Raw genomic sequence first — 25,161 nt, forward strand, 5'->3', positions numbered from 1 at the left:
CCACCAACCTCTTGGTTATGACCACTCTACCACTGAGCCATGTCACCCACATTGATCTTGTCAGCTCTGACAGTGCAGTGTCTATACACCAGTTAAAATCATTGATTACCCTGCAATCACAATATCGTGACAAAATACTGTATCAATTACATTCTGTAACTGTAATGTATCAATAGACACCTGACTCAAATATATAGAATACCCCGAGTAACTTTTTACATCAAGTAAATCTGACACTCGGAAATTGGCTATCACCGGAAGCTGCTTGGGGAAGGCTCGGTTCGGTTCGCCTCGACCTAGCATCCAGCTGCCGGAAGCAGAAGAGGCGCGATCCACGAAAAAGCGCGTTCTTCTGGGCTCGGTGAAGCCTCGAAAATGCGCGCGAGGGGTCACGGGGAGTATGCTGCCACAGACAATCTCCTGGACCAGTCACGAACCGAACCGAGCGAGCCCGTTCTCACTTGGCCCAAACGTCGCGTGATCATAAATGCATCATTGTAGCTTGGCCCAAACGTTGAGAGTGTGCTAAGCAGTGTTGATGGTACGTAAACGCATCATTCTGCGGATCAGTCGAACCCGACTATGTCAAATAACAAACACAACGTACACACATATCGACGGACGCTCGTGACGCAAAGTGCACTTACCTTGACTTTGAAAAGGAAAAAAAACGAGTACAAACATTAAACTACACAGTGCAAATGTACATTATCGTTCCTCTTCCTTGGCTTTTGGGGGTCGAGCTTCACGCCACTATTGTACGTCCGCGTGCGTGCATAAACGGGGACTTAGCAAGCTGGTAAAAGCGAATAGACACAAAAAGATGGATCGCTACCAAATATATGTGACAGACATGCACTATATACAGCGACGAAGCGGTAGAAGCCCCATCCTCTTCTCTCCTCCTCCCTCCCTTACAATCTGGAGCAAATTCCCTGTCGACGTCCGGAGGATGACGCGCGCATGCGCACAAATCAGGTCTAGGCTCCATCTTGGAACAAGTGCAGTGTTTTGTTTTTTGGGGGGGTTGGGTTCGAGGTGCTACTGGTGAGGTTGAATATGACAAGGGAGAACGAGGGGTGCATGGGGGTACATGCAGGCCATCATGGTGCAGCGGTATTAAATTAAAGCACATGCGAAAAGACCTAACGAATAAAGCCGCAAAGGACTACACTAGATGTAGTGCAGACACAACACTCGGGTCAATCACAATCACAAAACTGACAAAGTGCAGTTCAGTTGTATTAATTTGTATGTTCGATTGGCATTCACTTTGAAGTACTGTTTGTTTTTCAACACTTATTTCGATACAACGTTTTTAATGTTAGAACCGCATAAAGTTGTTATATAGCATTACGGAATATAATTTTACGTTTTTTGATAACTACCGCGTTTAGCATTTTTAGCTGGTGCCAAACTTCGGGCAATAATCTCAAGCATCAAGTACAACTTTATTGTCAAATATGCTGTATGTTCAGCACAGACAAACAAGAGGAGCCGCTGCGGGAGCCCGCGCATTTTAATCTTCTTTTTCTTTCATCCAACTTGGTCTTTTTTTTTCTTTCCTAACTAATTCTATTCATCATTCCCATTATTTTATTTATTCCTTTTACTCGTCCTTGGCTTAATTTGGATGTTGTTTTTTAATTCTATTCCGGACTTTTCCAGCCTTTTATCAGTTTGTCTTCTTTCACCCAATCTATTCAAGGCTTTTCTTTCTGTTTGTGGCTTTTGCTACCCTTTCTTTTTTCTATTCCGGGCTCTGCTCTCATAGTTCTATAAATGGCTAATTGCAGCTCGACCAAGGGAGACTTTACTTCCGCCTTCACTGCTTTCGCCATCCTTCCATTTGACCCCCCCCCCCCCCCAAGAGCAACCTGCACTCACGTTCCACTGTCCAATATCAATATGTACAACTATTTTAGTCATGTCATTTGATGATGAAGGTAAGGTGTGATATTAACGTGAGGATTTTCTGAACAACTCAGGAGGCAAATGTCCATCAATATTTACCAATGTTCTGTTCATAGGATAAAAACAGGTCACACAAGGAAATAAAATAAACAGAGCTGGTTAAAAAAATCTAACTAAATTGCCTTGTTTGAGTGGCATCTTTATAATGGATCGGAGGATTTTTTTTAAATAATTTTGATTATTACACTGAATTTAAAGTTAACAATTTTGAGACAAAAGAATTGTGATTCATGTCTCACGATTATCCTGCGGGGGGGGGGGGGGGGGGGGGGACAGACGAACAATTCAACAAATCCAATCTCTGACCCCACAAAAATCAAAATCAATTTAAAAAAATCTTAGATTAAAAAAAATATTAAGTATAAAATCAGGATAACAGAATTTGGACAAAACGTGACGAATAAATTTTGTACTATTCGTGCAAGGGTAAAAATTAAGATTCTACTGTGTGATCAGAATTTTCCATCTTTGACGACCAAATCAGAATTTTTGAGTTTTCATACGTTTCTGAATTTGATGTCAGACTCCACGCTAACTAATGTATGAATCTGTCTGACAGCCTCCAAAATTCTAAGTTTTTGCACAGTCACAGAACATTGTTACATTCGTCAAACTTTGTTCTCATGGCTTTGTCTTATATTATTCTCAGCATTAATTGAAATTTTCACAGCAATTTCAAATGTTGTAAGAGGTGTGATCTTCAATTATATTCATTTTGTTTGCTCATCATTCACTATTATCACTATTGTTTCCTCATCATTCACTATTATCCTACTCCCTGATATACACATACACACACACACACACACATAATTGGAAATAAAGACATTTGAGTTATTTCGCTGAAAATAAAAACTAGAGCATCGTCATATAGCATGTTAAACGCCATCAGCGCTCCAAGTTTCCGCCAGAATAAATAACATTCTCGTAAAACGTGTGCAACATCAAGCAATGCCAGTAAATACGTAAACTCTGAAAATGGGCGGGTTGGGGGTGTACATGACACGTTTCACTGCATTACATAAACAGCTACAGATCAATCCCCCCCCCCCCCATCTTTCTTCATGCTAACCACCCATTAGTCTTAACATGCAATGCAAATGGATTCCCTTAGAGAAGTGCATGTCAACATTGAAACTAGCTTGTGCTGCAAACAGATACACCCCCCCCCCCACCCCAAAGAATTCATGTAGTAGGTAGTACAATGGTAAAGGATTCCTACCAGGTGAGCCACCAGCAGTGAATGAGAGCTAAGTAGCACATGAATTATAGATTTGAACTAGCTTACAATGCTACTTGACTATGGTATTTAGTGGAACTAAAAAGTCCACGACAAATTCCTGAATAGTGATAGTCCACTAAATATCCCCTCGTTTAGTTGTTCACTACTTTTGATTGCAAAATGGCCAACTGGCGAAATAGGGCACGATGCGATGGCTCGCGAGTGAATCCCAACACAGCCTCAGTGTACGTACACGAGAGTGCTTATTTACACTTCGGCAGTCATGTTTGTAGTTTTACTTGATTAGAGTAGTAGTACTACAAGCTGAAGCTGCGGTGGTGCTGCTTTGAGAACTCCTGTTGGCGCTGGCGGGCGCTAACTTGGCTCAGCTTATCCCGCCGCTCTGCCACCCGATTCTGGTCCCGCTCGCCCTCCTCGCCCGTCACGCTGCCGGCGTCGCTAAGGTCGCCCAGGTGCTCTACCGAGTCATACTTCTCCAGATCGGAGGCGATGGTCTGCAGGCTGAAGACAGACAGGGAGTCCGAGCCGGCCCGTTCGCGCTCCTTGTCCGGGTCCGGCCGGTCGCTGGGTGGTGGGCCGGCGCCCCCGCAGGCTCTGCCCTCTTTGTAGGTGTCTGACTCAGCCCCCACAGGGGGGCTGCGCCCTCCAGGCACAGGGGCATCGTGGCCCCTTTGAGCATGGATCTGCTCGCTGATCTGTTCCAGGTTCCTCAGAGCGATGGAGTAGCGAGTCTTGACTTTGGACACGTGCTGCTCCAGCTGGACAACTTTGGTCTTGTGCTCCTGGAGGACGCGCGTGCACACAAGAAAGCGCATACACACACAAACACACACACACACACACACACACACACACACGAGAAAGACACAAACAAAAGGCTCCATTAGTATATGTGGCTAACACAGCTACCCAGGGTTTTTACAACCAACACCTACACTTAAATTCAATTAAAGCTTGAAATTACGTTTAAGAGCAACTACGGAATGTTCCTCCTATGTGTTGTGTTGTGTTGTGTTATTTTTGTTATTTTGACTTCAAAATGGCGCCGCGAGAGTGGCTCCCTTTCCAGCAACTCCTATATTTTGTTGTTCTACTTCTTCCTTTCATAACTTTGCTGCTGTGAATTGGGAATTTCTCCATTGCGAGACTAATAAAGGTTTTCTTATCTTAAAGTCCCATGGTGTACAAAGTTGCTATCGTGCATAAAATGACCTGGTCTAAATCCCACTTATGTGTTCATATTCTTAAGACTTTTGCAAGATTGCTTAAATAAACTACACTTTGTAGATTGTCTGATTGGTTGATTGCCAGGAACCCTCGCCAGCTCCTCAGAGCTCCCCCGTGTCCCGTGACTCCATTCGATCGGCGCCTCACCTCAAGTATGTGGTTAAATTGTGCCTTGAGCTCAAAGTAAGGCTTGGACTTGAGGATGGCTCTCCTCAGCGACTTCTGCAGAGTCTGCACACGAGCCTCAGCCTCTTGACACGCGTGAGTGACGCGCATGTGTTCACGTTCACTGCGGAGACGCTCTTCCTCAGCCTCGTTCACCTGCAACACACGCTGGAGACAGTCAGCAAGACACACCCACACACACAGGGGAATTTCTGTGCGTGCGTGTGTGTGTGTGTGTGTTGTCACCTTGGAGGTTGCGTGGTTGAGCATCTCTTGCCAGGTTGGGTCCAAGGTGTTCTTTCCGTCCGCCATGAGGCCCTGTTCCGCCACGTACACCATCTCCCGAGCCGCCGTATGCATGGAGACAGCACGCTCATAGCTCAGCGCTGCCTTCTGGGTCTCCTGCTGAGCCTACGCAAGGACCACAGCACACACATTTTTAGATCCGACACACGGGGACCGCCAAAAACATCAGACTTTAAACAGGACATCCACCACACACAGACACGTTGTCAGACGTCACAAGGAGTCCACCACACACAATATGAGACCAGACACACACACACGCACACACGTCATCAGACTTGACAGACGGGGACCAGCAAACACATTACAATTGGGAACACAATTTTTGTTGAGTTAGGTCTAACAGTTGTTTTTAATCATTTTTGGTTGCAGAATCCAGAACTGATATTCTATCATGTCAAGTTTTTGAGGTATAGGATCGCCGTTTTCTCTTAATGTCTTCTACGTTAGCTTTCTTCGTCACTTCGTTGTTGTAAATTGGGAATTTCTCAATTGTGAGACAAATACAGGTTTTCTTATTCCTCTTTCCAGATTTTGTTAGTACTGAGCTATTGGGGTCTGTACACACCTCTGATTGCACTGTTTCAATTGTGACAAAAAAGTTGCCACGTGGCTGTGGCTGAGTCCAATTGTAAAAAGCTGCCAAGTCTTACTCCATCTAATCAGCGGAATTTTGTAGTGGGGAAAAAAAATCCATACAATTCTAATATCATCATGCTAAGTTTAGTTCAAATCACATACATATCGAATTCAACAGTTTTTTTTTTATCGCATTGTTCCTTAGTGTTATCAGACAGAGGGGGACCACTCTCTACACACAGAACATTTCGTTTTCAAGAAGCTTTAACATGCAATGTCATTGTGAATTGTCATATAGGTGAACTAAATAACTGCTAACAATGTAAAATGAGAAAAGGTGTTGTTTTTTTCTTGTGCCCACCTCCTTGGCCAACCGCCGGGCCTCGTAGTAGGGCCTGGCCTTCTCGATGCAGGTACCCAGTTGAGAGCTGTGAGCATTTAGCTTCCGAGCAGACTCTGTGAGAATCTTGCGGTATCCCGACCGGGCATCCTGGATGGGAGAACCACCAGAGGCAGAAGATTAGATTCCTCTGAAGTGGATCCCATGATTGCATTTTGCACTTGAGTGTGACAGGAAGCACTCCAGCACGTTCAAATTATTAGCATGTAACACAAAGCTCTCTGGTTTCACTGTTACGATAGATGGAATGAGCATATTGATAAGTAGCATATGGGAAGATGAAGCGAATGTTTTAGCAGTAGAAATTCACACACAAAAAAAATAAAGTAACTCAAGATTCAAGTCATTGTCGTTAACTTACATCTAATTCCAGCTCAAGTTTGTTGATTTCAGCGCTGGCTTCATTTAAGTGCTCCAACTCTTCCTGGGAGGGGAAAAGGAAATGTTTTTCTGTCAAGCAATGATTTATTTTTTCAAAGAAAAAAAACCGTTACCTTACAACAATTTTTACAGATTAAAAAGTCATACAAATTGTGACAGACATATTTTTCAGACAAAGTTGTGTAATTTATGAATAATTGTAATCTCGCATGAGCTACACCATTTTTGTCAATAAAACTCATATGTTCTGATAGTACTATATTGTAAAAAAAAAAAAAAAAAAAATTCAGACTAAACCCCACATACAGCCCCCTGTCCTCCGGTCTTTGTCACACACATAGACATGTCTGTAACACCCCAAAACCTCGTTCTAAACCTAGAATCGGCCCTGGCAGGGGATGCAATGACGATATTGGAAAGATAAATTATACATTCCTGATTGGAAGATTATTTAAGTAAATATTTTCAACAAAAACCTTGTAATACCACGATAATTTCGGATGCTTTGCCCCAAAATTTAGCATTGCTAGCATGGTTAATGCAGATTTCAAGTTGTATAGTATAGTGTAAATGTACCTAATGAAGTGTCCTCTAAGTAGAAGTGAGGAAATACTCACATTCTTTACTGAGGTAGAAGTACAAATACTTAAGTGCACCTAAACTTGGTTACAACGTATGTACCTGTATTCGGGGGTCCAGCTCGTCGTCGTAAGGGCTGTGAAGCTGGTCGCCCGTTTTAGTTGCTTTATTGCCCCCGACGTCATGGCGGCAGGTGTCTCTCGGTGACATCTCCGTGGCCGCCATAGGCTCAATGTGGGCGGCTTTCCCTTCGTCCTCCCCGCCGGGCCGAACCTCCCTCCAGTCGCCGGCATCGGACTCTCCGGAACCGGCGGGGCTCTCCCGCAAGTCGCCTGGCTCCATGCCAGGCGGTTTCGTTAACAAATGCCAAAAGGGTCGACGCCGTAACTTTTAGTCATACACCGGATACACTTTCAAAAGGTTTATTGTCATCAAGTGTGAACAAATGAGATAATGGGCCGAGCTGTGGTGGATGCTAGGTGGTTCCGGAGCTGCCATATCAAATCACACCGAGTCACTGAGCAACCGGAGCTAATCTAACCCGCACATTGTCGCGCTATAGCAGGACTGGAACGTCACTAACATGTCCACGCTCTTCTTTGTGTCGTAAATAAGACGACGCAACGGCATTACGAGACCGTTCACCGTTGTTTACACTAAAACGCGTCATTATTGAGTTATTCGAGGTTAGCTAACGAACTAGCTGGCGGATGCAGTTTTCCATCGTCACTGAAGTCAAGCGAAGGAGCAGAGGTGCAGTTTTGAGAACAGATGAAGTTCGGACTGACACGGATTCCGTAGCTACGTGTAAATAAACGTCTGGTTTGAATAGAGGTGAATTTCGAATTTGTTCACCCATTAAGGTTCTATTTTTTAAATGCTTATTTCGAATAGATCTCTTCGTGCCTCACAATATCATTGGAAATAAAGCGAAACAGCAGGAAAAGTATTTCGAAAAGTATGGCCCAACAGAGTTTACGGAGACACGCGGAAGTAGCGATAAGCAGTAGTGTCTGCCTTGAATGAGAACTACCATCTAATTATAGACTATTCACCAAATGTTAGGGATATTTGGATTTCGGGTGGAATGTATGAACAATGTCAAAAGTTCACGCTACATTGATATCACATCATGAACGTGAGATATTTAAGTAGAAAGATGCACTGCTTATTTCCGCCATCATCCGGTTTCTCGGGGCATTATTCACAATGTAGCGGTCATCAGCATGGGATGTGGCCAAAGAACGCCCACTTTTACATCTTTCTGTGACTCTTCCAGTATCTCAGTATTTCTGTTGCAACCTACAGATGACACTCTAACCTCGGTGGCCAGTTCCGTTTGAGAATGTCTTGTTTGAAGCATCACAATGGCAAGGTGCTGTTGATCCATTGTTTGGGGTCGTCTTGATAAAATTACGTCAACATGTGAATAGCATGATGAGGTCGACTGTTTAATGTCGTAATTGAACCATGATTATTGGTCGATTCAAGGATCAAACACCACTTGTGAAATGTTTTCATTCAGCTCCTCATTAGAGAACAGCAACTTGTTTAAAAAAGTACTGAAACATTTAACAGTTGGACATGTACATCCAAAAACTGAGAGGAGGTCACAGTTTGCCTGGAAAGGTTTTAATGCATTTTAGGCCCGGCCTGAAATTTCAACCAAAAACCAAATGTCTCTAACTTTTTGTGAGTAGTGTATGTGTATAGTATATACCTCAATCCATTCCTATTTCTTTTTTCATTGTAATCATAGTGACGCCAGCAGCTCTTCCACATCGCCACAAAAGTAAAGAGAAACAACTATGAAATGTTTTGATACAGGTGAATCTTTAAGTTTGGGCCAATGCATAAAATGAACCAGATAGTCAGAAAAAAATACATGTCATGGATGTCCTGTTCTGTGGAAACAAAACATCAGAAGGGTAAAATTAAAAATAAAACAAATCGAGTTGTTTTCATTTATTACAAAATGCCCAAACACAGAAATATTCTGGTAACATCCACAACATTTGATTATCACAGCGAAACCACTAAAGCATTGAAATTTCCCCAGTGTGGGACAAATAAAGGTTATCTTATCATTTTAAATTATATATAAAAAATGATCTGTAGTGGAATTACAGCAGTTGAGCAGAGCAATCGGAACATTTCATTCACAGATTACCTGAGTGAATTGGCATGAAGCCATTATGAGACCCGTAATTCCCAAACCAGTGTTCCACAGGAAATTTCACTTAATAGGCCCCAAAATTAATTATTTACTACAAATAATGTATATCTGTTGAATTATCCATGGCAGCTCATACTGGTCATTGGAAACATCAATAAAAATGCTCTCTCATCAACTAACACGCAAAAACAATGAGGAAAAAAAGCTTTGGACCGCTTGTATGCCAAACACTTATTTCATTTTTTTGTGCTTTATGTTATGTCGCGGCAGCAGTCAGTTTCAACTGGGATCGTACTCTGTCCATCCCGGAGGCGGAGCTATGTAGATCCTGCGTCCTTTCAAGAAGACTGTGACCACGCCTCTGTAGCCGGTCCTTGGCACGCCAGACTTGAAATCGTTCATGATGCCCAGACTTTGGGCAAATACTTTGAAGCTGTCCTTGCTGGAGTACTGCAGGCGGAAGGGCCCGCCACCCTCCAGCGCTCCCTGTTGGATGTCCTCAAAAGTGACAGCAGGGGCATCATAAACCTCCTTCTGGAAGCTCTTTTTGTACACGTCCTCCTTCAAGTAGGTTAAATTCAGTTGGGTGAAAGGCACAAAATCCGAATTGAGTTTAATGTATTGGAGGTACTTGTCGAAGAACTGACCCAGGCTCACACCCTGCCGGCCGAATGTCAGCGTGCGTGAGATCTCGGGCCGGATGCAAGCGCGGCCACGCCGCTGCTCCGGTTTGCGCATCCAGTCGTCCCAGAAAGCTGCGGGCCACGTGGGCTCCAGCTCCTCCCAGTGCTCGCGGAGCAGCATCCAGCCCAAGCCCGGGAAAAAGTCAGTTCGGTAGAGTAGGCGAGAGCCCGACGGGTCCACGAAGCCTTGCCGGCCGTTGTCATTCCAGGCCGACACGCACCACAGACTCTGGTCCGACCGGAGCAGTGGCAGAGTGGCGCGGAAGTACTCGAAGAAATCTGGTGCAACCTGAAGGAAGACAGTGGAGTGTCACTTGGGCATACAAAATAGGCGGAGGATCAAACTTTTGTTGGAGAAAGAAAGTTGCCAAATTGGCTTACTTGTGAAGATCCATTATTTGCTATTCGCTTCACATTTACATTTATTGTGTGAGTTTCATAACTTTATGGCATTTGTGTGAAGGGTTATTGCGCCAACCCTTTGTTGAACCTGACCCCTAATTAATAAATTACTAAATATTACTATACTACACATTTCTATTATTATGATAAAAACCTGATATGATCAAGAAGAAAAAAAGGGCAGATTCAGAATCCATGAAAAAAAATCTAGATATATCCAATTTAAAAAAAAATAATGCTGTAAAAATGCGTTGCCATCTCTCTAAGAAGCATTTTTTCTTTGCTATTTTTTGGGGGAGCGTTTTGTTTTGAGAAACAAGTACAATATTTGAGAAAAAAAGTCGACAGTTTTACACCAATGAATCTGATTTTAAGGAACACCTTCAGCTGTTTTCCCCCAATTGAAAACATCTGATGTGTATAATACTCTCATGAGAATAGTTTTGTTTTGTTTTGTTTTTTCCAAGGAAAAAATAACGGTAGTATTTCTTCGAAATTAAATTTCTTTTTTTTTTTTTAAAGAAAATTGTCATCTTTTTCATTAATGTTTTGGGGGGGAAACATTTATGCTTTATTTTGCTAAAAAAGAAAAAGAATAGCATATTTCAGAAAAAGCTGAAATCTTGAGAATGAAAAATCAATTTATTCTACACAAAATTCTCAATTTTATGAGTCATATCATTTTTAGACGCTTTTTCAAACAAGACTTGGATAAATACCTCAAGGTCATCTTCCACGATGATGACGGCCGAATAACTGCGGAAGATTTGATTGAGAGCCCAGCGGTAATGTCTGGAGATCTTGTAGTAGCCCTGAAACATTTTGTGCTCTGGCGGCACCACCACATCGGCCAAGTCAAGCTGCATCAGATGAGTAACCGTGCTTCCATATGAGCGGATGACATCAGCCGTCTCGGCGTGGCCGCAGTCCTGACTCACAATGATGGGGAAAAGCTCGGCCGAGGGTCGATATTCGATCAGTTTGTCAAGGCAGCGCCGCACCGTCACCCGGTTGCAGGCCATCACCAGGACAGGAATGATGGGGTCGGGGGGCAGCATCGGCTTCAGTTTCTTCTTCTGCCCGGCCCACCGCCCGGGCTTGAGTTTTTGGATCTGCATTAGGATTTTCTTCTGACTCTCCAGCTCCTTCTCCAACATGTCGGCCACGTGCAGCACTTCGCCCACCACATCAGTGTTATCGTCATTGTTGGGCACTCGCTTCGTCCCTTGGTCTGGAAGTCTGGCCCGCAGGAACAGAACCAGCACGGCGTTCCAGATGAGGAACAGCAAGGTGCCGTACAGGATCACAGAACCTCGCTGACAGCGCATAGCCCGCCCAAATCAAACCATACAAAAAAGAGGCTGCAAAGAGGGAAGAACAAGCTGTTTGTTTTTTCCCCCGTAGGATTTTGAAGTCACATTTTAGATGAATCAGCTATATTATTTAACAATTGCTAATTTTCATGGGGGGAAGCAAACAGCATTTCTTAAATATTTTTCTCAAAGTTGTATTTTTTTTAAAAGAAAAAGATTATGCACATTTCCCAGTTAACACGTCAGCAGTCAGTGACCCTTGACCAACAAAAACCCAGACAGTGAGACATTTACATTCTTTTCACACTTCAACTTACGTCCTGATCATAACCGGGAAGTTGACTCGACTGCTCACAAGCGGCTGCCGAACGCGAAACAAAACGCTCTTTTCCACACACACACACACACACACACACACACAAAATCGCAGAATAAGCCGTTTTTTCGAAGTTGTGCTGACATTTGGATCTGTTTAGAAAAGACGAACCGGTTTCGCATTAGACTGGATCATTACCTGGAAAACAGAGCCGTCGCTTAATCTCTTTTTGACCATTTTCTCTATCCAGCCACTTTTTCTTGGACAAACGGCGAGTGGAGACGTCGCGAGGTCGTTTTCGAAAAACTTTTCACGGCGGCCGAAGCAACATGTCAGCGCTGGCCAGTGAAGTTGGACTTACAGCAACACGCGCCCAATAACTTTAGTTGGGGGAGGCGGAGAGCGACGAATTCAGACTGGACAACTTCCTGCTTCAGCCACGCCCTCTTCTCAACTTCAGACGTTGCGCGATGCTTCCCCCTCGAAAATGAATGCCGGAAATAAAAACAACTTGAAAAACAGCCATCCATTTTCTCATCTGCTTATCCTCACAAGGCGTGTTGGAGACTATCAGAGCCATTGTTAGGCGTAGTACACCCTGAACTGATTGTCAGCTAATGGCAGGGCACACAGAAACAATCATTGGCGCTCACAATCAACACCTAAGTGTTTAACCATAACCTGCCAAGCATGTTTTTGGAATGTGGGAGGAAACCAGAGTATCACCGTGCTAAAAAATCCATGAAAAACAATAATAAATAAAAATATATTGTATATAGACAGTGCAGAGTTGCAGGGTTAGATTCTGGCTTCGGCCTTCCAGTGTGGCGTTTACATGTTCTCTGTATCCATCAGTGGTTCACAACTACAGATTTAATAATAACGGCAATATCAATCTTAAATTTTCCACAATATTGTCATGTTACAATATAAAAAGCAACACATCTTCATCAAGAAACATTACTTTTCAGCCCCCTCAGGTGGACACAGCATTGTCAACTACATACATGTAGGCTATGATATTTTGCGCCACTGATCTAATAGGAACAGATGACAAGAGAATCCATGGCCAAGCCTATTTCTTTGTCACTGTTGTTATTTTGGAGGAAAAACATAATTTTGAGCTTTTTTCCCCCCTCTACAATATTGTGAGTTTTTATGCACTCCATAGGAAGCAATTGAAAGGCACGTTAAGCATTCATCTCATTTTTAATAGTGTAAATGCCACGCAAGCCACAAGAAAACTGAGCAGAAATGACGTAAAAGTGCACTGGAACATCACATTAGCTGATTACTGGGTACTGTCCAAGTCTTGAACATTTTCCATGTTGCCAGGCATCAAATTCATTCCAGGTGACAACTATTTTTATACGCTTGAGGCTTGCTTACATGAGTCAGGACAACTTGTTCACCCTAAGAAGCCTACGTCATTATTTTCAATCCAACTGAGCCACAATCTTAAAGTTGCTGGGTCCAAAGTAACCCAAATTGAGTGAAATGGATAACCCAACACTGGGGTCAAAAAGGGACCAAACCAATGCTGGGTTATTTATACCCCAGTACATTGGGTTGAGAATTTGACCCAACACAGCACAATCAAGATTTTGATCTAACAAGGGGTAAAACATAATCCAATCTGCTAAAAATCCATTTCTACCCAGTGAGTGTGCTATGGAAACAACTCTGCATATTTTAGTGGGTATTGAGAACTCGAGCGGACTAACTCAGTGGAGTTAATCCACTCTAGTTCTCAGTGTCTCAATCGTAAAAATGAATTTAAAGTGTCAAGTTAAGCAATTTAAGGCACTTTTTTGCAATCACCAGCAGCAGACAAAGAACATTTTTTTCGACATGTTTTTTACCTCTTGTTGCAAGTATTTCTTTCTGTTCGCCAATGGAAAAATGCTCACCTTTTTTTTTTCCTGATCAATAGGTTAAAGTCCAAATGTGCAAAATACACACGCAGGCAGCAACTTTAGGAACACCTGCACCACCATGTGTTAGACTCGTGGACAGAAAATGACCAAAATGTTCTGGACCTCATGTTGAGGGTGTTTACTGAAATATTCCAAACACACACACGCACACAAACACACACACACACACACAAAGTCAATAAATAAGACGGGTCACAGTGTGTCAACTTCAAGGCCTTGGACTATCAGTCAGGTCCGCTTTTGGGAGGTTTATGTCGGGAATCATCTCTCTTAATCTGTCAGAAAAGAGAAAAACAGAGAAGATGAATGTTAGTGAATATAGATTTCATGCAAATATTAAAAAAAACGTTTAAAGGTGCTGGCAAAAACAACCTTTGCCTGTCGCATACCAGTTTGTGTAGGACGCTTTGTCTTTTGTGGACATTCTCCCTAACTATTTAAAATATTTACTTAATATTTTAAACGTTATCAAATGTTTTACATGAATGAAAATATATATTTTTTGAGGAATGTCTCCTCTTACTTGCTTGGCATAATTTATGATCTCATCAAACATTTTTGTAGTTTTGGGCTAATGATTTTAGGAATAATGTATTGTCCCTTCTAATTTCACAATTTAGATTTTTTTGTTGTTGTTGTCTGCTTTGTATCATTTTCCTAAAATATTTTCATTTTTAAAAACTATTTTTGTTGTACAAAATTGTTGTTGTTGTGCGTCACCTTGCGATGGCGCCCCCTGGCGCATCCGCAGAGCATGGCCAGCCTTCGTAACACAACGTGGGTCAGCAGAAGTTGAAGAGAGCGGCAGGTGCTTCTCAAAGTCAACCATCTGACTTCCACGAAAGACGGCGTCGTCTCTCCACCGTCACGGCACACTCCCCAAACCCCGCACTGGGGCTGCTCACACGCGTCCCGTACGAACACTTTCATTTGACATGGTCGAAGCAGCCGTGTGACGACGACGCCAGCGGCAGGTTGACGAGTACCGACGGGCCGTCCCATGCTCGCTCCGAGGCCGCTCGGCGCCGCTGCGAAAGAGCCCGCCTCCGGGACCCCTCTCCTCGGCTTTCTCAAAGGGTGGGCCCCGCCGCCCTCCCGCGGTGGTAAATCGTACCGCACGGACAGTCGGCACGCCGACAAAACGCTCTTGCCACGGCCGAGCGAGTCGCGCCGAGTTCCGCCGACCAGCGCTGGGCCGTACGCCGAGGAGGAGCTTCTCTTGCTGGGCGGATTCCTGGTCCACAGTGTGCCGCGACATCGAAGCACGGAAGTGAGGGCTGAGGCGGAGGGAGTCGAAGCCATGGCGGACGGCGGGGTCCACAAGTCTCGGCTGACTCTTTCAACCTCTGCTCTGTCTCCCGGTGGTGGTTACAGGGTAGGAGGAGGATGAGGGGGGGGGGGGGGGGGGATCTTCATGGGAAGACTGACCTACTTGTTGGCAAAGTCCGGGAGGGGTGACGGTGTCATTTTAATACGGAGACGATAAATATAGAACAGATATTATAGTATAATTTATTCCCAAGTGGAACACAGAGTAAAATATATTGTAAAATTGATGTGATTCATGATTAATATTCATTGAAAACTAAATTGAATTCAAAATATAAACTTGTTTTTAAAGTAATTGGTTATGGTTGTATATCTATCTATCCATTTTCTAATCCACTTAACCTCAAGCATGCTGGAGCCTATCTCAGCTGTTTTCGGGCAGTAGGTGGAGGACACCCTAAATCGCCGGGCACACAGACAAATTTGGAGTGCCCAATCAACTTGCCATGCATGTTTTTTGGGGGGAGGAAACTGGAGTATGTGGAGAAACCCCACGCAGGCACAGGCAGAACATGGAGACTCCACACAGGAAGGCCAGAGCCCGAATCTGACCCTGCACCTTGAGGCCAACAGGTGTGCGTGTGTATACAATACACGCACACACACACACACACGTTTTAACTGACTGGCACAAGAACCAAAACAATGTGCACTTGCTAAAAATGGTTATTTTTGTCTGTGTAGATTTTCAGTCACCAGGTCACAACTCTTGAAATGTTTTTTTTTCACATGCGACTTCAGCAACTATGCTATTATCGTGACAAGATAAAACCCTCTGGATATTCTCGGTGAAAGGAGAGAATTGAAATCTGGCTGTGGGTGGGTTGCTTTAACAGATGACGTTGCATCCATTTTTCCACTAAAAAAAATCTATCTCAAATAATCTTTCCACGTGGAAATGCAATAATTACATTCCGATCTCCCACCAAAAGCAACCAACATTTATTTAAATGTAGTTTTTGTCAGAAAAGTAGCATTGTGCTATTGCTTTAGTCTACCGACAGTGTTGCTCATTCTGTTATGTGCCGCTTGGCCACCTGGGGGCAGCATGGATTAGACATACTGTATGGGTATACTGTACTCTCTATGAAGACGGTCACTCCTCAGTAATATTAGTCATTCTCCCATCCATTATGTGTTTGCATCAAGCTCCCTGACGTAAAGGTTATGATTTTTAATATGCAGCTCTTTGTTCGATGTTTTGTTTGGCAGTAAACTTCAACTGGGAGTAGTAACAAACAGCTGGAAGCCTCTTTATTTTGAATGAATTATTTACCAAACTGCTGCATGTTGTGTAGGGCGATGAGATCAAATATAAGGCACTCAAATCACAAATCTTAGTTTGGAAGTCTAGAAGCTATAGTACAGCCCCAAGGTGGAATCCTTAATGACATTGTAAACAGTACTTTTCCACTGTTACAGACCAAACACATCGAATTTCCGCTTTTCCTACAAAAAGATTCAATGGCAAATTTGCCATGAATTCTTACCTCTTATATTTTTCAACTTCTGCTTTGTGACAGTGCATTTTGTCTCACCCATCTCTCCATCTCCTTGGTGTCAAAAGCTGAAGAATCCAGATAAAGCCATCACTCACCGTGTGTCGGACTGGTTTGGTTCCCTGCGAGGGAGCAAAGAGAAACTCACTTGAAACTCAAGTCTTGTGGCTTGTGTGTTTACCAGACTCGAACACATGCTCACATGGCTCAAGAATAATAAGATGATGATGATGATGTGAATACAGGTTTGGCCTCTATTAGGGAAACAAAGTACAGTATTGTCCAGATTGCACATGACACATTCCACAAAAGGTCCATATTAGCCAGGCAGCTTTTTGTTATTGTTTTTAGTGAAAAAAAATACAGAGTACAAGTTTGCAATCATCTGTATTTTACAATAAAATCATTGGATTAGACACAATAATATATTTACACTGTTCATGTCATTTATATTTTGGCCTGCTTCGCTTTGGCCAAATGAGATCTGAACACCAGCTAAAACGAGCAACTCTGCTAGAAAGAGGGAGGTCTAGCGTCGTGGCTATATCGTTAGCATGCTAAATCTGTACAACTAATCAGTTGTGTAATAAAAAAATTGTACTAGTGTTTGTCACTATTTTTGTAGTGTTCAAGATTTATGGTCTTTTTTTGTTTAGCCTTTATTTGTATAATTTCCAAATATTTGGCTCTCCCTGGCTATATTGTTTTTTTTTAAAAGGTTTTTTTTTTAAATAGTTGTCATTCCCACAGAGCAGAGATTTGTGCTACATGTGTTGAAGTAACACTTCTTCAAAGTTTCATAATCACCGTAACATATATGCTAATTCAGCATTGAATCTACCCAATCATCTTTTGCATTATACAGTATGTTAGCATTAAGCTAACAACTAACTTATAAATTTATATAGTTTATAAATGATATGATTTGGCTAAATATTTTGGTGTTTAAATACTGAACCCCCCCCCCCCCCGACTAATTATCCTCTTATTTGAAGACCTGTGGAAGTGAGTGTCTACCATTTTTGACAGCGAGCGAACAGTTGCGAAGAAATACATGGGTGTGTTCTTAAGTTTAAATCTTTTAATAAAAGCATACAGGTGGCCTAAAACTATATTTAAAAAGTAGTTTTCGTGGTCTCTATATGATGGATTTTCACTCATGGCCAGTGGGTCTGGTAAGTATCCCTGCAAAAGTAAATCCGATGGGTGGTGTTGGAGGTTGATCAAACAGGGGGAAGCGTGTTGTTGTCGACAGGGCGGGATCCCTTGACCGTTCTCCACTTCCCCAGGTCCTCCGCGTGTTTGTTTGATTCGGGCTGAGTTGATGTGCAAAAGTCAGAGGCTAGAAATGGAGAAGTTCTTGCAAGATGTTTTACTGAACTTTCAGGGCACAACACGAATCGATTCGGGCTCCTGTGAGTCTCAGATTTCATCAGGAAGCCCCGAGCAACTACAGTCACACGTACATATAGGCATAGTATGTTAATTATATGAATTAGGGGCGGGCAGTCCTTCCCCTCATGTAAAAATCAGAAACAAAGAAAGGTCAATGCAGTTCGATCTTGGCATTTTGACAAAGTACAGACCATATCTGCTGGTCCACAAATCTTGAGATTAGGGTTCCTCTTCGAAGGCACTTGACAGCCTTCAGGGACTTTTACGAGGTGGAGGAGGCAAGAAAACCCTCGGGGGGCTGTTAATTAACCAAGTGAAAATAGAATCTAAACTTCACACTACATTCTTTGTTTCAAGTACTTCAGCAGATGTTCAGGACAGAGACTAGTGTCAAAGTCGACCTGTCTATGATACAAAGTTTTAAGCTAAACATATAACATATATAGGTGATATCTTCAGTGGCTACGATTGAATATTTACAGATAGGGTATTTACAATAAAAATCACAAATATACGTACAGTATGGCTATGTACAGGTAGCTGGTCCATAAACAATACTTTGTAGTTGTTCACAATGCTGTCTCTCATCTTTGGCTTTCACAGTTTTATTCCACTGTGCGTGCAGTTTGAAGTCTGTGCTGCCTCCATTCGAAAAATGTCACCGTCCTTGTTTGGCTTCATTTCTTCACCTCACCAAACACGTGAAGCAGTAGTGCTTAGCGTAAAAAAAGGTTTGAACAGGGCTAGAGCATTCTGGGAAATTTCCATGGGAATTAAGTTGGTCATTTGATGGAAAGGGATCTTATTCAAGCATAAATATACCGGTAAACGTTTTGTCATCTGTGCAAAATTGCATTTTATTCCCCATTTCACGAAAGCGGGGCGGCCAGGTGGTTGACTGGTTAGCACGTCGGCCTCACAGTGCAGAGGTGCAGCGTTCAATTCCGGCTCCGGCCTTCCTGTGTGGAGTTTGCATATTCTTCCCGCGTCTGCGTGGGTTTTCTCTGGGTACTCCAGTTTTCTCCCACAAAAAACATGCATGGCAGGCTAATTGAACACTCTAAATTGTCCCTGCGTGTGAGTGTGAGCGCGGATGGTCGTTCGTCAATGTGTGCCCTGCGATTGGCTGGGAAACCGGTTCAGGGTGTACCCTGCCTACTGTCCGAAGACAGCTGGGATAGGCTCCAGCACGCCCCCTGACCTTTGTGAGGATAAGCGGATCAGAAAATGGATGTATGGATGGACAAAAAAAAAAAAAAAAGACTATGCACCATCCAGAAAGGCATATCAGTGGGCCTTGTCAAACAGCAAGTTGTGCAAAAAGTACTGAAACACTGAACAAAAATAAGAACTCATGAGGGAATGTTTTAGTATTTTTTTAAAAAATACATGACTTTTTAAAACCGCAGCATCCGGGTAACCGGCCAATGCCTAACCGAATCCCCAAATTTTGGTGAGCAGCGAATTAGTTTAGTCGCCTGTTAAGAGCCAGCCTCCATTTTGGTAAATTAGGTTTATTCCGACTAATTCCCATGACAATCCCTGAAATTTTGCAACCCACGTTACGGTCCTGTAGTGAAAGCGTCCCGTGGAGGCGGCGGGCGTGCCGTCTGGTTCCCGGGCGGTGGCCTCGGTCTGGCGGTCACGTTGGGTATGATAACAAAGGCCAGGATGCCCACCAGCAAGAGCACCACCGTGATGGTGACGACGCTGGCTACCGTGATGTAGTAGCAGCGGTCTGAGCGGAAAAAGCGGCGAATGCGCCCGCGCACCCTGTTGGGCGGGCGCCCCACGTCCACCACGGTAGCGGGCGCCACGCCGCCCTCCATGGCCTCCAGATGCACAGTGTCGGCGGGGGCCGCCTGGGCCTCATGGCTCTTCTGCGGCAGGGCGAGGACCCCGACGTTGGCGGGGCTGCTGGGCTCCGGATTCTTCAAGAGGAGCTTGCCCTTGCTGCGTTTGAAGCGGATGGATTTGGCGCTGCGCATCTCGGGCGGTAGCCTGCCGATGATGTCCTGGTTGTTGCCCAAGCGGGGCAGGTCCTGGCCGTGCGGGATGTCGGTGATCTCGCGACACACGGGGCACGACAGCGCCTTGATTTCGGGGGCGCTCACGTTGATGCGTGCCAGGCACTCCAGGCAGAAGGTGTGCCCGCAGGTCAGCAGCTTGGGCGTCTTGAAGGTGTTGTCGTAGGAACAGAAGCAGATGGCGCACTCGGGCTCCTCGCCGTCGCTCTCCTCGGGCGGCCGGTGGCGGTGGCCGGCGTCGCCGCTCCTGCCGTGCTGGCGACGACGCCGGTGCTGGTTGGGCTCGCCCAAGCGCTGCTCTCTCCGCCGACCTCGCTCAGAGTCGGAGCTCCTGGACCTTCTGGAATTTTGCGGGCGACGGTTGTCCATGCGGGGCTTGACGTTGCCGGGCGGCCGGGCATCTTGGCTGTGACTCCGACGGGCCCGCCGCCTCTCCCGCTCGTCGCTCATGTCGGCCGTCTGTGATTGCCGGTCAAGGGGTTCTGTTGACAACAACACAAACCTAAAACAGCTTGCAAAGGAAAATATTTCGGGTGTCATATTTTTGTATGGTTTGATAATATATTTGTCTCACATTCTTGGTTTAATATTTTAATAAATTTTCCAATATTTTTGTCGAGTAGTTTTGTGTTACGGTACTTTAAAATTTCTGATAAATTGGTCCTAATACTGTCTGAGAATTTTCATATGTTTTTGGTTTAATATTTGATTTTGTTTGCAATAATTTTGTCAGACATTTTGAATTGTTTTTAAGTGAAAATCTTTGAGCCGAATACCTTTAGATCATTCTGTAAATGTTTTTTATTTTTGTTTTTGAATATTTTTCCAAAATATTTGCATTCAAATTTCGAATATTTTTGTGTAGTATTTCATTATTGATTCCAATTCTCTGTTTATTATCTCGGGCCTAATATTGTGCTACGATTTTCTTATATTTTGGTCTAATAGTTTTCCTCTTGTGACCAAGAAATTGTTTTGATTTTCCAATGAACGTGTCTAATATTTTTAAATGATTTAAAAAATATGTGTGGTTAATATTCTAGGCACAATATTCATTTATTACTATCTAATATTTGTTGAATGTTTTTGGCCCAATATTTGTTTTCATTACTTTCTAGTAATTGTGTCTAATATTCAATTTTAATGTTTTGGGCCTCGTATTGTATTTGTTTCTAATATTTGGTGTAATATTTAGGTTTTTATATATATATTTTTTTCTGTAGTCTTGTATGACTTGCTTATTTTGCATCGAATATTTTTGGTTTGGGGATTTTATTTTCTAATATTTTTATATTACACAAACATCCAATATTTTTCTTAATGTGTGCATAATTCTTGATAGTTTTGTTGTTATTTTTAATCAAATCTATATTCATTGTAATTTAAAAAATATATTTTAATTTGTCAAATATTTCTTCTCTACTCCTGTTGCTCTAATATTTTGGACATCTTTTTCCCTTTGTAGTTTACGTAATTGTTGTCAAATATTTGTTTATTTTCCATCTAATATTGTAGTCTAAGCTGTGTCTCCGCTTTGCCGTTTACCAGTCAAGCGTGTCCGCAGACAACACCACAAACCGTTGACTGCCAACAACTGGCAAAGCAGGAAATAAGCAGGAGGCATCCGGCCCAGTGACACCCAACATTGTTTCAGCGTTTACGTTGACTTTTTGGTTAGCTCGTAGGATCTATTTGTTTTTCAAGATATACTACACAGACGTCATTGTGCATGCCAGCGGTGGAAGTGCTTCAGATTACAGCCCAAACCTGAATTTGCTCCACTAAAATCAGCTGCATCCACTGTGACCTGAACATTTTCAAATTTAACATGAATTCAACCAAAATATTCTGTACAAGGTATGCCTTAGAGTCAGACCAAACTTTTTATTTGTAGGGTACCAGTGATGGAAAAGAAGAATTGAGCTACTGAGAACTATATCGTGTGTTAACGTCATTGTGAGCACACTATAGTTCTCCATATCCTTCAAGGGGTCTCAAACAAGGTCTAGTTCCAATTTTGAGGGGGCAGGACTTTTCCCGTTTCTTCCATACAGCATTGGGCCAAACATCTCAGAAAGTGAGGTTTGGAGATTGATAGAATACTCAGAAAGTGAGTACAGTAGTGCCTTGAGATACAAGTAATGTATCAGATTTACTGTTTAAGGCTCTTCTGTACCTCTGAGCCACGACCACCCCCGTGGCCCGAATTGCAATTTGTCCAGGTATTAAACGGTTTATGACAAATTATGATAAAACTGGAGAAGCTACGTATTCTTTCAAATTGCCATTATTGCTACGACGGTATATAGTGAAAGACACAAACTGCAGCAGCTCATCTCATGTTTTGGGATTTTCCTTCATAAAATTTGGTCTAATTTTATTTTTTTTCATTAGATCTATGTATTTTTCAACCAATACCGTTGTACATATATTTTTTAAAAATATATTTTTGTGTATTTTTTCATAGCCAGCCTGACAGTGCAGAGGTGGAGGGTTCGATTCCAGGCCACGGCCTTCCAGTGGGGAGTTTGTATGTGCTCCCAGTGCCTGCGTGGGGATTCTCCGGGTACTCCGGTTTCCTCCCACATTCCAAAAACATGCATGGCAGGTTAATGGAACACTCTAAATTGTGCCTCGTGTGAATGTGAACGGGTGTGTCTATGTGTGCCCTGCGATTGGCTGGCAATCCGTTCAGGGTGTACCTCGAAGACAGCTGGGATAGGCTCCAGCACGTCCTTGTGAGGATAAACGTATTAGAAAATGGATGGATGTTTGCCCGATTGCAATATTTTCCAAATTTCATATTTTTGTATTCTTTTCTAATGTACATATTTCCATGTATATATCAGTATTTATTTTATCATTTTCTAATATTATCATAGTATTGCACTATTTTCTAATTATGATGAATCTTGCATCATTTGATTTCATCATAATTTTTTGCACCAATTTCAAATAATTTTTTGAATTTTCTTTTTCATGTTTGAGTATTTTTTTTAATCGAGCTGTGTATGTTTCCATTTCATCTTTGTGTTTATTTTGTCTAATATGTCTGTGTTTTTCTTTCTTTAATTACTGTTTTATACTTTTGAACATGAGTGCTTTGTCTTTCATTGAATGAGGGTGGCTCATTTTTGGATTTGAGCCACTAGCGAATTGTTATCAATCGGATCACATGATCATTTTGCTTGGTATAATCTTGATATGAAGTTTTCATGTAGGTCATTCAGTTTTATTGGGGAAATGATAACATTCTGGAAGTCAACCAGTTTACTGGCATTTCCAATTAGTGTAATCTGTTTGTGTGCAAGAAGTGTATTCATGAGCCCGGAGCTTTAAAACTCCACTTTGTTGTTTGGAATTGGAAATTTGAACTGAATCAGAAGGTCAGAAGTACACAGAGGAACAAAGACAAAGCATGTGTATATACTCCATACGTATATATATATATAGCAGGGGTGGCCACAGTATTCAAACTGTGTGCTTAAGTAGAAGTACAAATAATTCTGTCCAAAAAAAAAGGGACTGGCAAAAGGAGAAGTACTGATTCAACACATTAAGCCTTAAAAATAATAATAAAGTACAGGCTGAAATGTACAAAAGTAAAAACGAATTTTACCATCAATTATACACAATAATGGTTTTGATAACCAATAAAAATATTTCTGCACGCAGAATTTCCCTCTATTTTCAATTGTGTTGCATTGTGAAGAAGGAAATGGGAAAATAAAATCACCGGGCAAGCTCTCAGAACATATTTGCTCACCTTGTGAACTGAGTTACAAAAATGCAACATTAGCTGACAACAGAAAAAAACAACAACCTTGCCTTAATTTGATAGTGCATTTTCAGATTAGCAGGAGACTACGTCAATGTAAACAAATATACGGCGTAAAAGTAAAAAAAAATAATGTACAGAAATCAAGAATTTATAATTTACTTTCCATCACTGCAAAAAAGTAATATAATCAAAACACACCTGTGGAGGAAGTCTCACATCCACAGCAGCTCCATGGGTGCACCTGACATTGTAAAACTGGGCTGCGCTGGCCTTCCTCCTTCCTTCTAAGTCTCGCAGTTATGTCTTGTTTTCTCACTGTGAGCCAGAACCGCCTTCTCGGGGAGGGGCACGCCCCCCCATCTCCTGCCCGCCTGGCAGCCACCTCTGGTCGAACCAGTCGGACCTGCTCCGCCGTGTGTGTGTGTGTGCATGAGGCACATGTCAGTCAGGCTCGACCTAACATTTTATATGTACACTACTCACCGTTTCATTTCCAAGAATATCCACTTGTATAACTTTCTGTGACGCTTCCAGTCTCGGTGCGAACCACTGTGACACTCGAAGCTCAGCGGCCACTTCCCTCTGAGAATGTCCTGTTTGAAACCTGGCAATGGTTACTTCGTGTTATTTTGACTTTACGCCATAATATTCCTACCTTGAATGAATATTGACAATCTCGTAATTTTAATTTCTTTGAATAAAAAATATGACGATAATCATAGTCAGTTGTACTACATGTTGAGTAGCTCCAGCAGGTACCTGACCTCCATCGGCTGTCAGGTGTGATGGATGTTAAGTTGGCCGCATATTTGCCCAGGCAGCGTCATGTGTGATACAAATCAAGGACAAGGCAACAGTCGGCCGACACTTCATACCCGTCATACCTCTGTGTCGCCGTCGTGCGATTTACCGATGCTCGCCATCACTCCATGTGCTGGGAACACTGTGGATAAACATCTAAACCACACAGTTACACAGTTCAAATCAATTCAAAGTGGGGGAAATTATGCTTCCTAACTCTGGATTTGAATCACATGGCTTGCTTTGCAAAAAACAAAATATTTAAATCAGGGGGAATCAACCTCTTTTGAACAAAGATCTACTTTTTAAGCCAAGCAACATCCCGTGTTCGACTATTACCGCACGTGCACGCATACACACTCGCAGGTATGCGCACCTGCGCCCAGGCACCTGAATGAGAATTGAAAAAAAAAAAAAAGTTATGTCGCAAGAGCTCTGATCGCAAGCTGCAACTGCAGAGCGCTAACAACTTACGGTGATGGAGGTCACGCCACCTGCTTAGGGTGCAGTGTACACTAACACATAATAACACGCACATCAACATGTTTATCCCCCCCACACCCCCCCACCCCATGACGACCGAGGCGTCGGGATAAAGGAAGCGGCTATGATTGGTCAAGAGTGTGAAGAAAAAAGCGAGCCCCCACG

The 25,161-nt window shown here is 42.9% G+C and overlaps 5 protein-coding genes across 10 annotated transcripts in view; all 5 read right to left on the reverse strand.

The window, feature by feature from the left end:
• The window catches only part of gabbr1a (gamma-aminobutyric acid (GABA) B receptor, 1a), a 51,397-nt gene extending 50,475 nt beyond the window's left edge, over positions 1–922 (reverse strand). For both annotated transcript variants that reach the window (XM_086114167.1, XM_086114166.1), the window contains exon 1: positions 648–922. In XM_086114167.1, coding sequence (XP_085970293.1) covers positions 648–684 — 37 coding nt within the window. In that variant the 5' untranslated portion in view covers positions 685–922. The remainder of the gene's footprint in view (positions 1–647) is intronic.
• Positions 923–1,984: 1,062 nt separating this feature from the next.
• sh3bp5la (SH3-binding domain protein 5-like, a) lies at positions 1,985–7,642 on the reverse strand. The gene is made up of 6 exons (XM_086114465.1): positions 6,957–7,642; positions 6,256–6,318; positions 5,856–5,984; positions 4,856–5,020; positions 4,592–4,765; positions 1,985–3,999 (listed from the first exon to the last, which is right to left on the reverse strand). Exons 1-6 carry the CDS (start codon positions 7,194–7,196, stop codon positions 3,514–3,516), a joined length of 1,257 nt encoding a protein of 418 aa, XP_085970591.1. The 5' UTR covers positions 7,197–7,642; the 3' UTR covers positions 1,985–3,513.
• A 1,023-nt stretch (positions 7,643–8,665) lies between these two features.
• On the reverse strand, positions 8,666–12,482 carry mgat1a (alpha-1,3-mannosyl-glycoprotein 2-beta-N-acetylglucosaminyltransferase a). 3 transcript variants are annotated; one of them, XM_086112864.1, is made up of 4 exons: positions 11,943–12,482; positions 11,746–11,813; positions 10,835–11,476; positions 8,666–10,002 (listed from the first exon to the last, which is right to left on the reverse strand). In XM_086112864.1, the coding sequence occupies exons 3-4, from the start codon at positions 11,441–11,443 to the stop codon at positions 9,310–9,312; spliced, it is 1,302 nt and encodes a 433-aa protein (XP_085968990.1). In that variant the 5' UTR covers positions 11,444–11,476; positions 11,746–11,813; positions 11,943–12,482; the 3' UTR covers positions 8,666–9,309. The 3 variants fall into 3 exon arrangements, with proteins under 3 accessions (XP_085968990.1, XP_085968989.1, XP_085968988.1); XM_086112863.1 differs by having other exon boundaries at positions 11,746–12,482; XM_086112862.1 differs by lacking the exon at positions 11,746–11,813 and having other exon boundaries at positions 11,943–12,481.
• Positions 12,483–12,934: 452 nt separating this feature from the next.
• On the reverse strand, positions 12,935–15,068 carry LOC147203888 (uncharacterized). The gene is made up of 2 exons (XM_086112868.1): positions 14,402–15,068; positions 12,935–13,956 (listed from the first exon to the last, which is right to left on the reverse strand). The coding sequence occupies exons 1-2, from the start codon at positions 14,981–14,983 to the stop codon at positions 13,906–13,908; spliced, it is 633 nt and encodes a 210-aa protein (XP_085968994.1). The 5' UTR covers positions 14,984–15,068; the 3' UTR covers positions 12,935–13,905.
• A 2,798-nt stretch (positions 15,069–17,866) lies between these two features.
• Positions 17,867–25,022, reverse strand: rnf183 (ring finger protein 183). Of its 3 annotated transcripts, XM_086112865.1 has the most exons (5): positions 24,988–25,022; positions 24,472–24,903; positions 24,196–24,316; positions 23,911–24,115; positions 17,867–20,413 (listed from the first exon to the last, which is right to left on the reverse strand). In XM_086112865.1, the coding sequence occupies exons 2-5, from the start codon at positions 24,480–24,482 to the stop codon at positions 19,467–19,469; spliced, it is 1,284 nt and encodes a 427-aa protein (XP_085968991.1). In that variant the 5' UTR covers positions 24,483–24,903; positions 24,988–25,022; the 3' UTR covers positions 17,867–19,466. The 3 variants fall into 3 exon arrangements, with proteins under 3 accessions (XP_085968991.1, XP_085968992.1, XP_085968993.1); XM_086112866.1 differs by having other exon boundaries at positions 23,911–24,316; positions 24,477–24,903; XM_086112867.1 differs by lacking the exon at positions 24,988–25,022 and having other exon boundaries at positions 24,477–24,492.
• Between the last annotated feature and the right edge of the window lie 139 nt (positions 25,023–25,161).

Source organism: Hippocampus guttulatus, chromosome 6, assembly GCF_054856545.1.
Source record: "Hippocampus guttulatus isolate MCC_2025c chromosome 6, RoL_Hgut_1.0, whole genome shotgun sequence".
NCBI lineage: Eukaryota > Metazoa > Chordata > Actinopteri > Syngnathiformes > Syngnathidae > Hippocampus > Hippocampus guttulatus.

Coding starts and splice junctions, on each gene's coding strand:
- mgat1a (XM_086112864.1), bottom strand. CDS start 11,443: ATGCGCTGTCAGCGAGGTTCTGTGATCCTGTACGGCACCTTGCTGTTC. Junction 10,003..10,834: donor TCGTGGAAGATGACCTTGAG/GTATTTATCCAA, acceptor GTCTTCCTTCAG/GTTGCACCAGATTTCTTCGA.
- sh3bp5la (XM_086114465.1), bottom strand. CDS start 7,196: ATGGAGCCAGGCGACTTGCGGGAGAGCCCCGCCGGTTCCGGAGAGTCC. Junction 5,985..6,255: donor AACTTGAGCTGGAATTAGAT/GTAAGTTAACGA, acceptor TCTCCCATCCAG/GATGCCCGGTCGGGATACCG. Junction 5,021..5,855: donor CCCGGCGGTTGGCCAAGGAG/GTGGGCACAAGA, acceptor GTCCTTGCGTAG/GCTCAGCAGGAGACCCAGAA.
- rnf183 (XM_086112865.1), bottom strand. Junction 24,116..24,195: donor ATATTCTTGGAAATGAAACG/GTGAGTAGTGTA, acceptor ACGGCGGAGCAG/GTCCGACTGGTTCGACCAGA. Junction 20,414..23,910: donor ATGTGAGACTTCCTCCACAG/GTGTGTTTTGAT, acceptor TGTTGTCAACAG/AACCCCTTGACCGGCAATCA.
- LOC147203888 (XM_086112868.1), bottom strand. CDS start 14,983: ATGGCTTCGACTCCCTCCGCCTCAGCCCTCACTTCCGTGCTTCGATGT. Junction 13,957..14,401: donor CCAGGGGGCGCCATCGCAAG/GTGACGCACAAC, acceptor CTTTTCTGACAG/ATTAAGAGAGATGATTCCCG.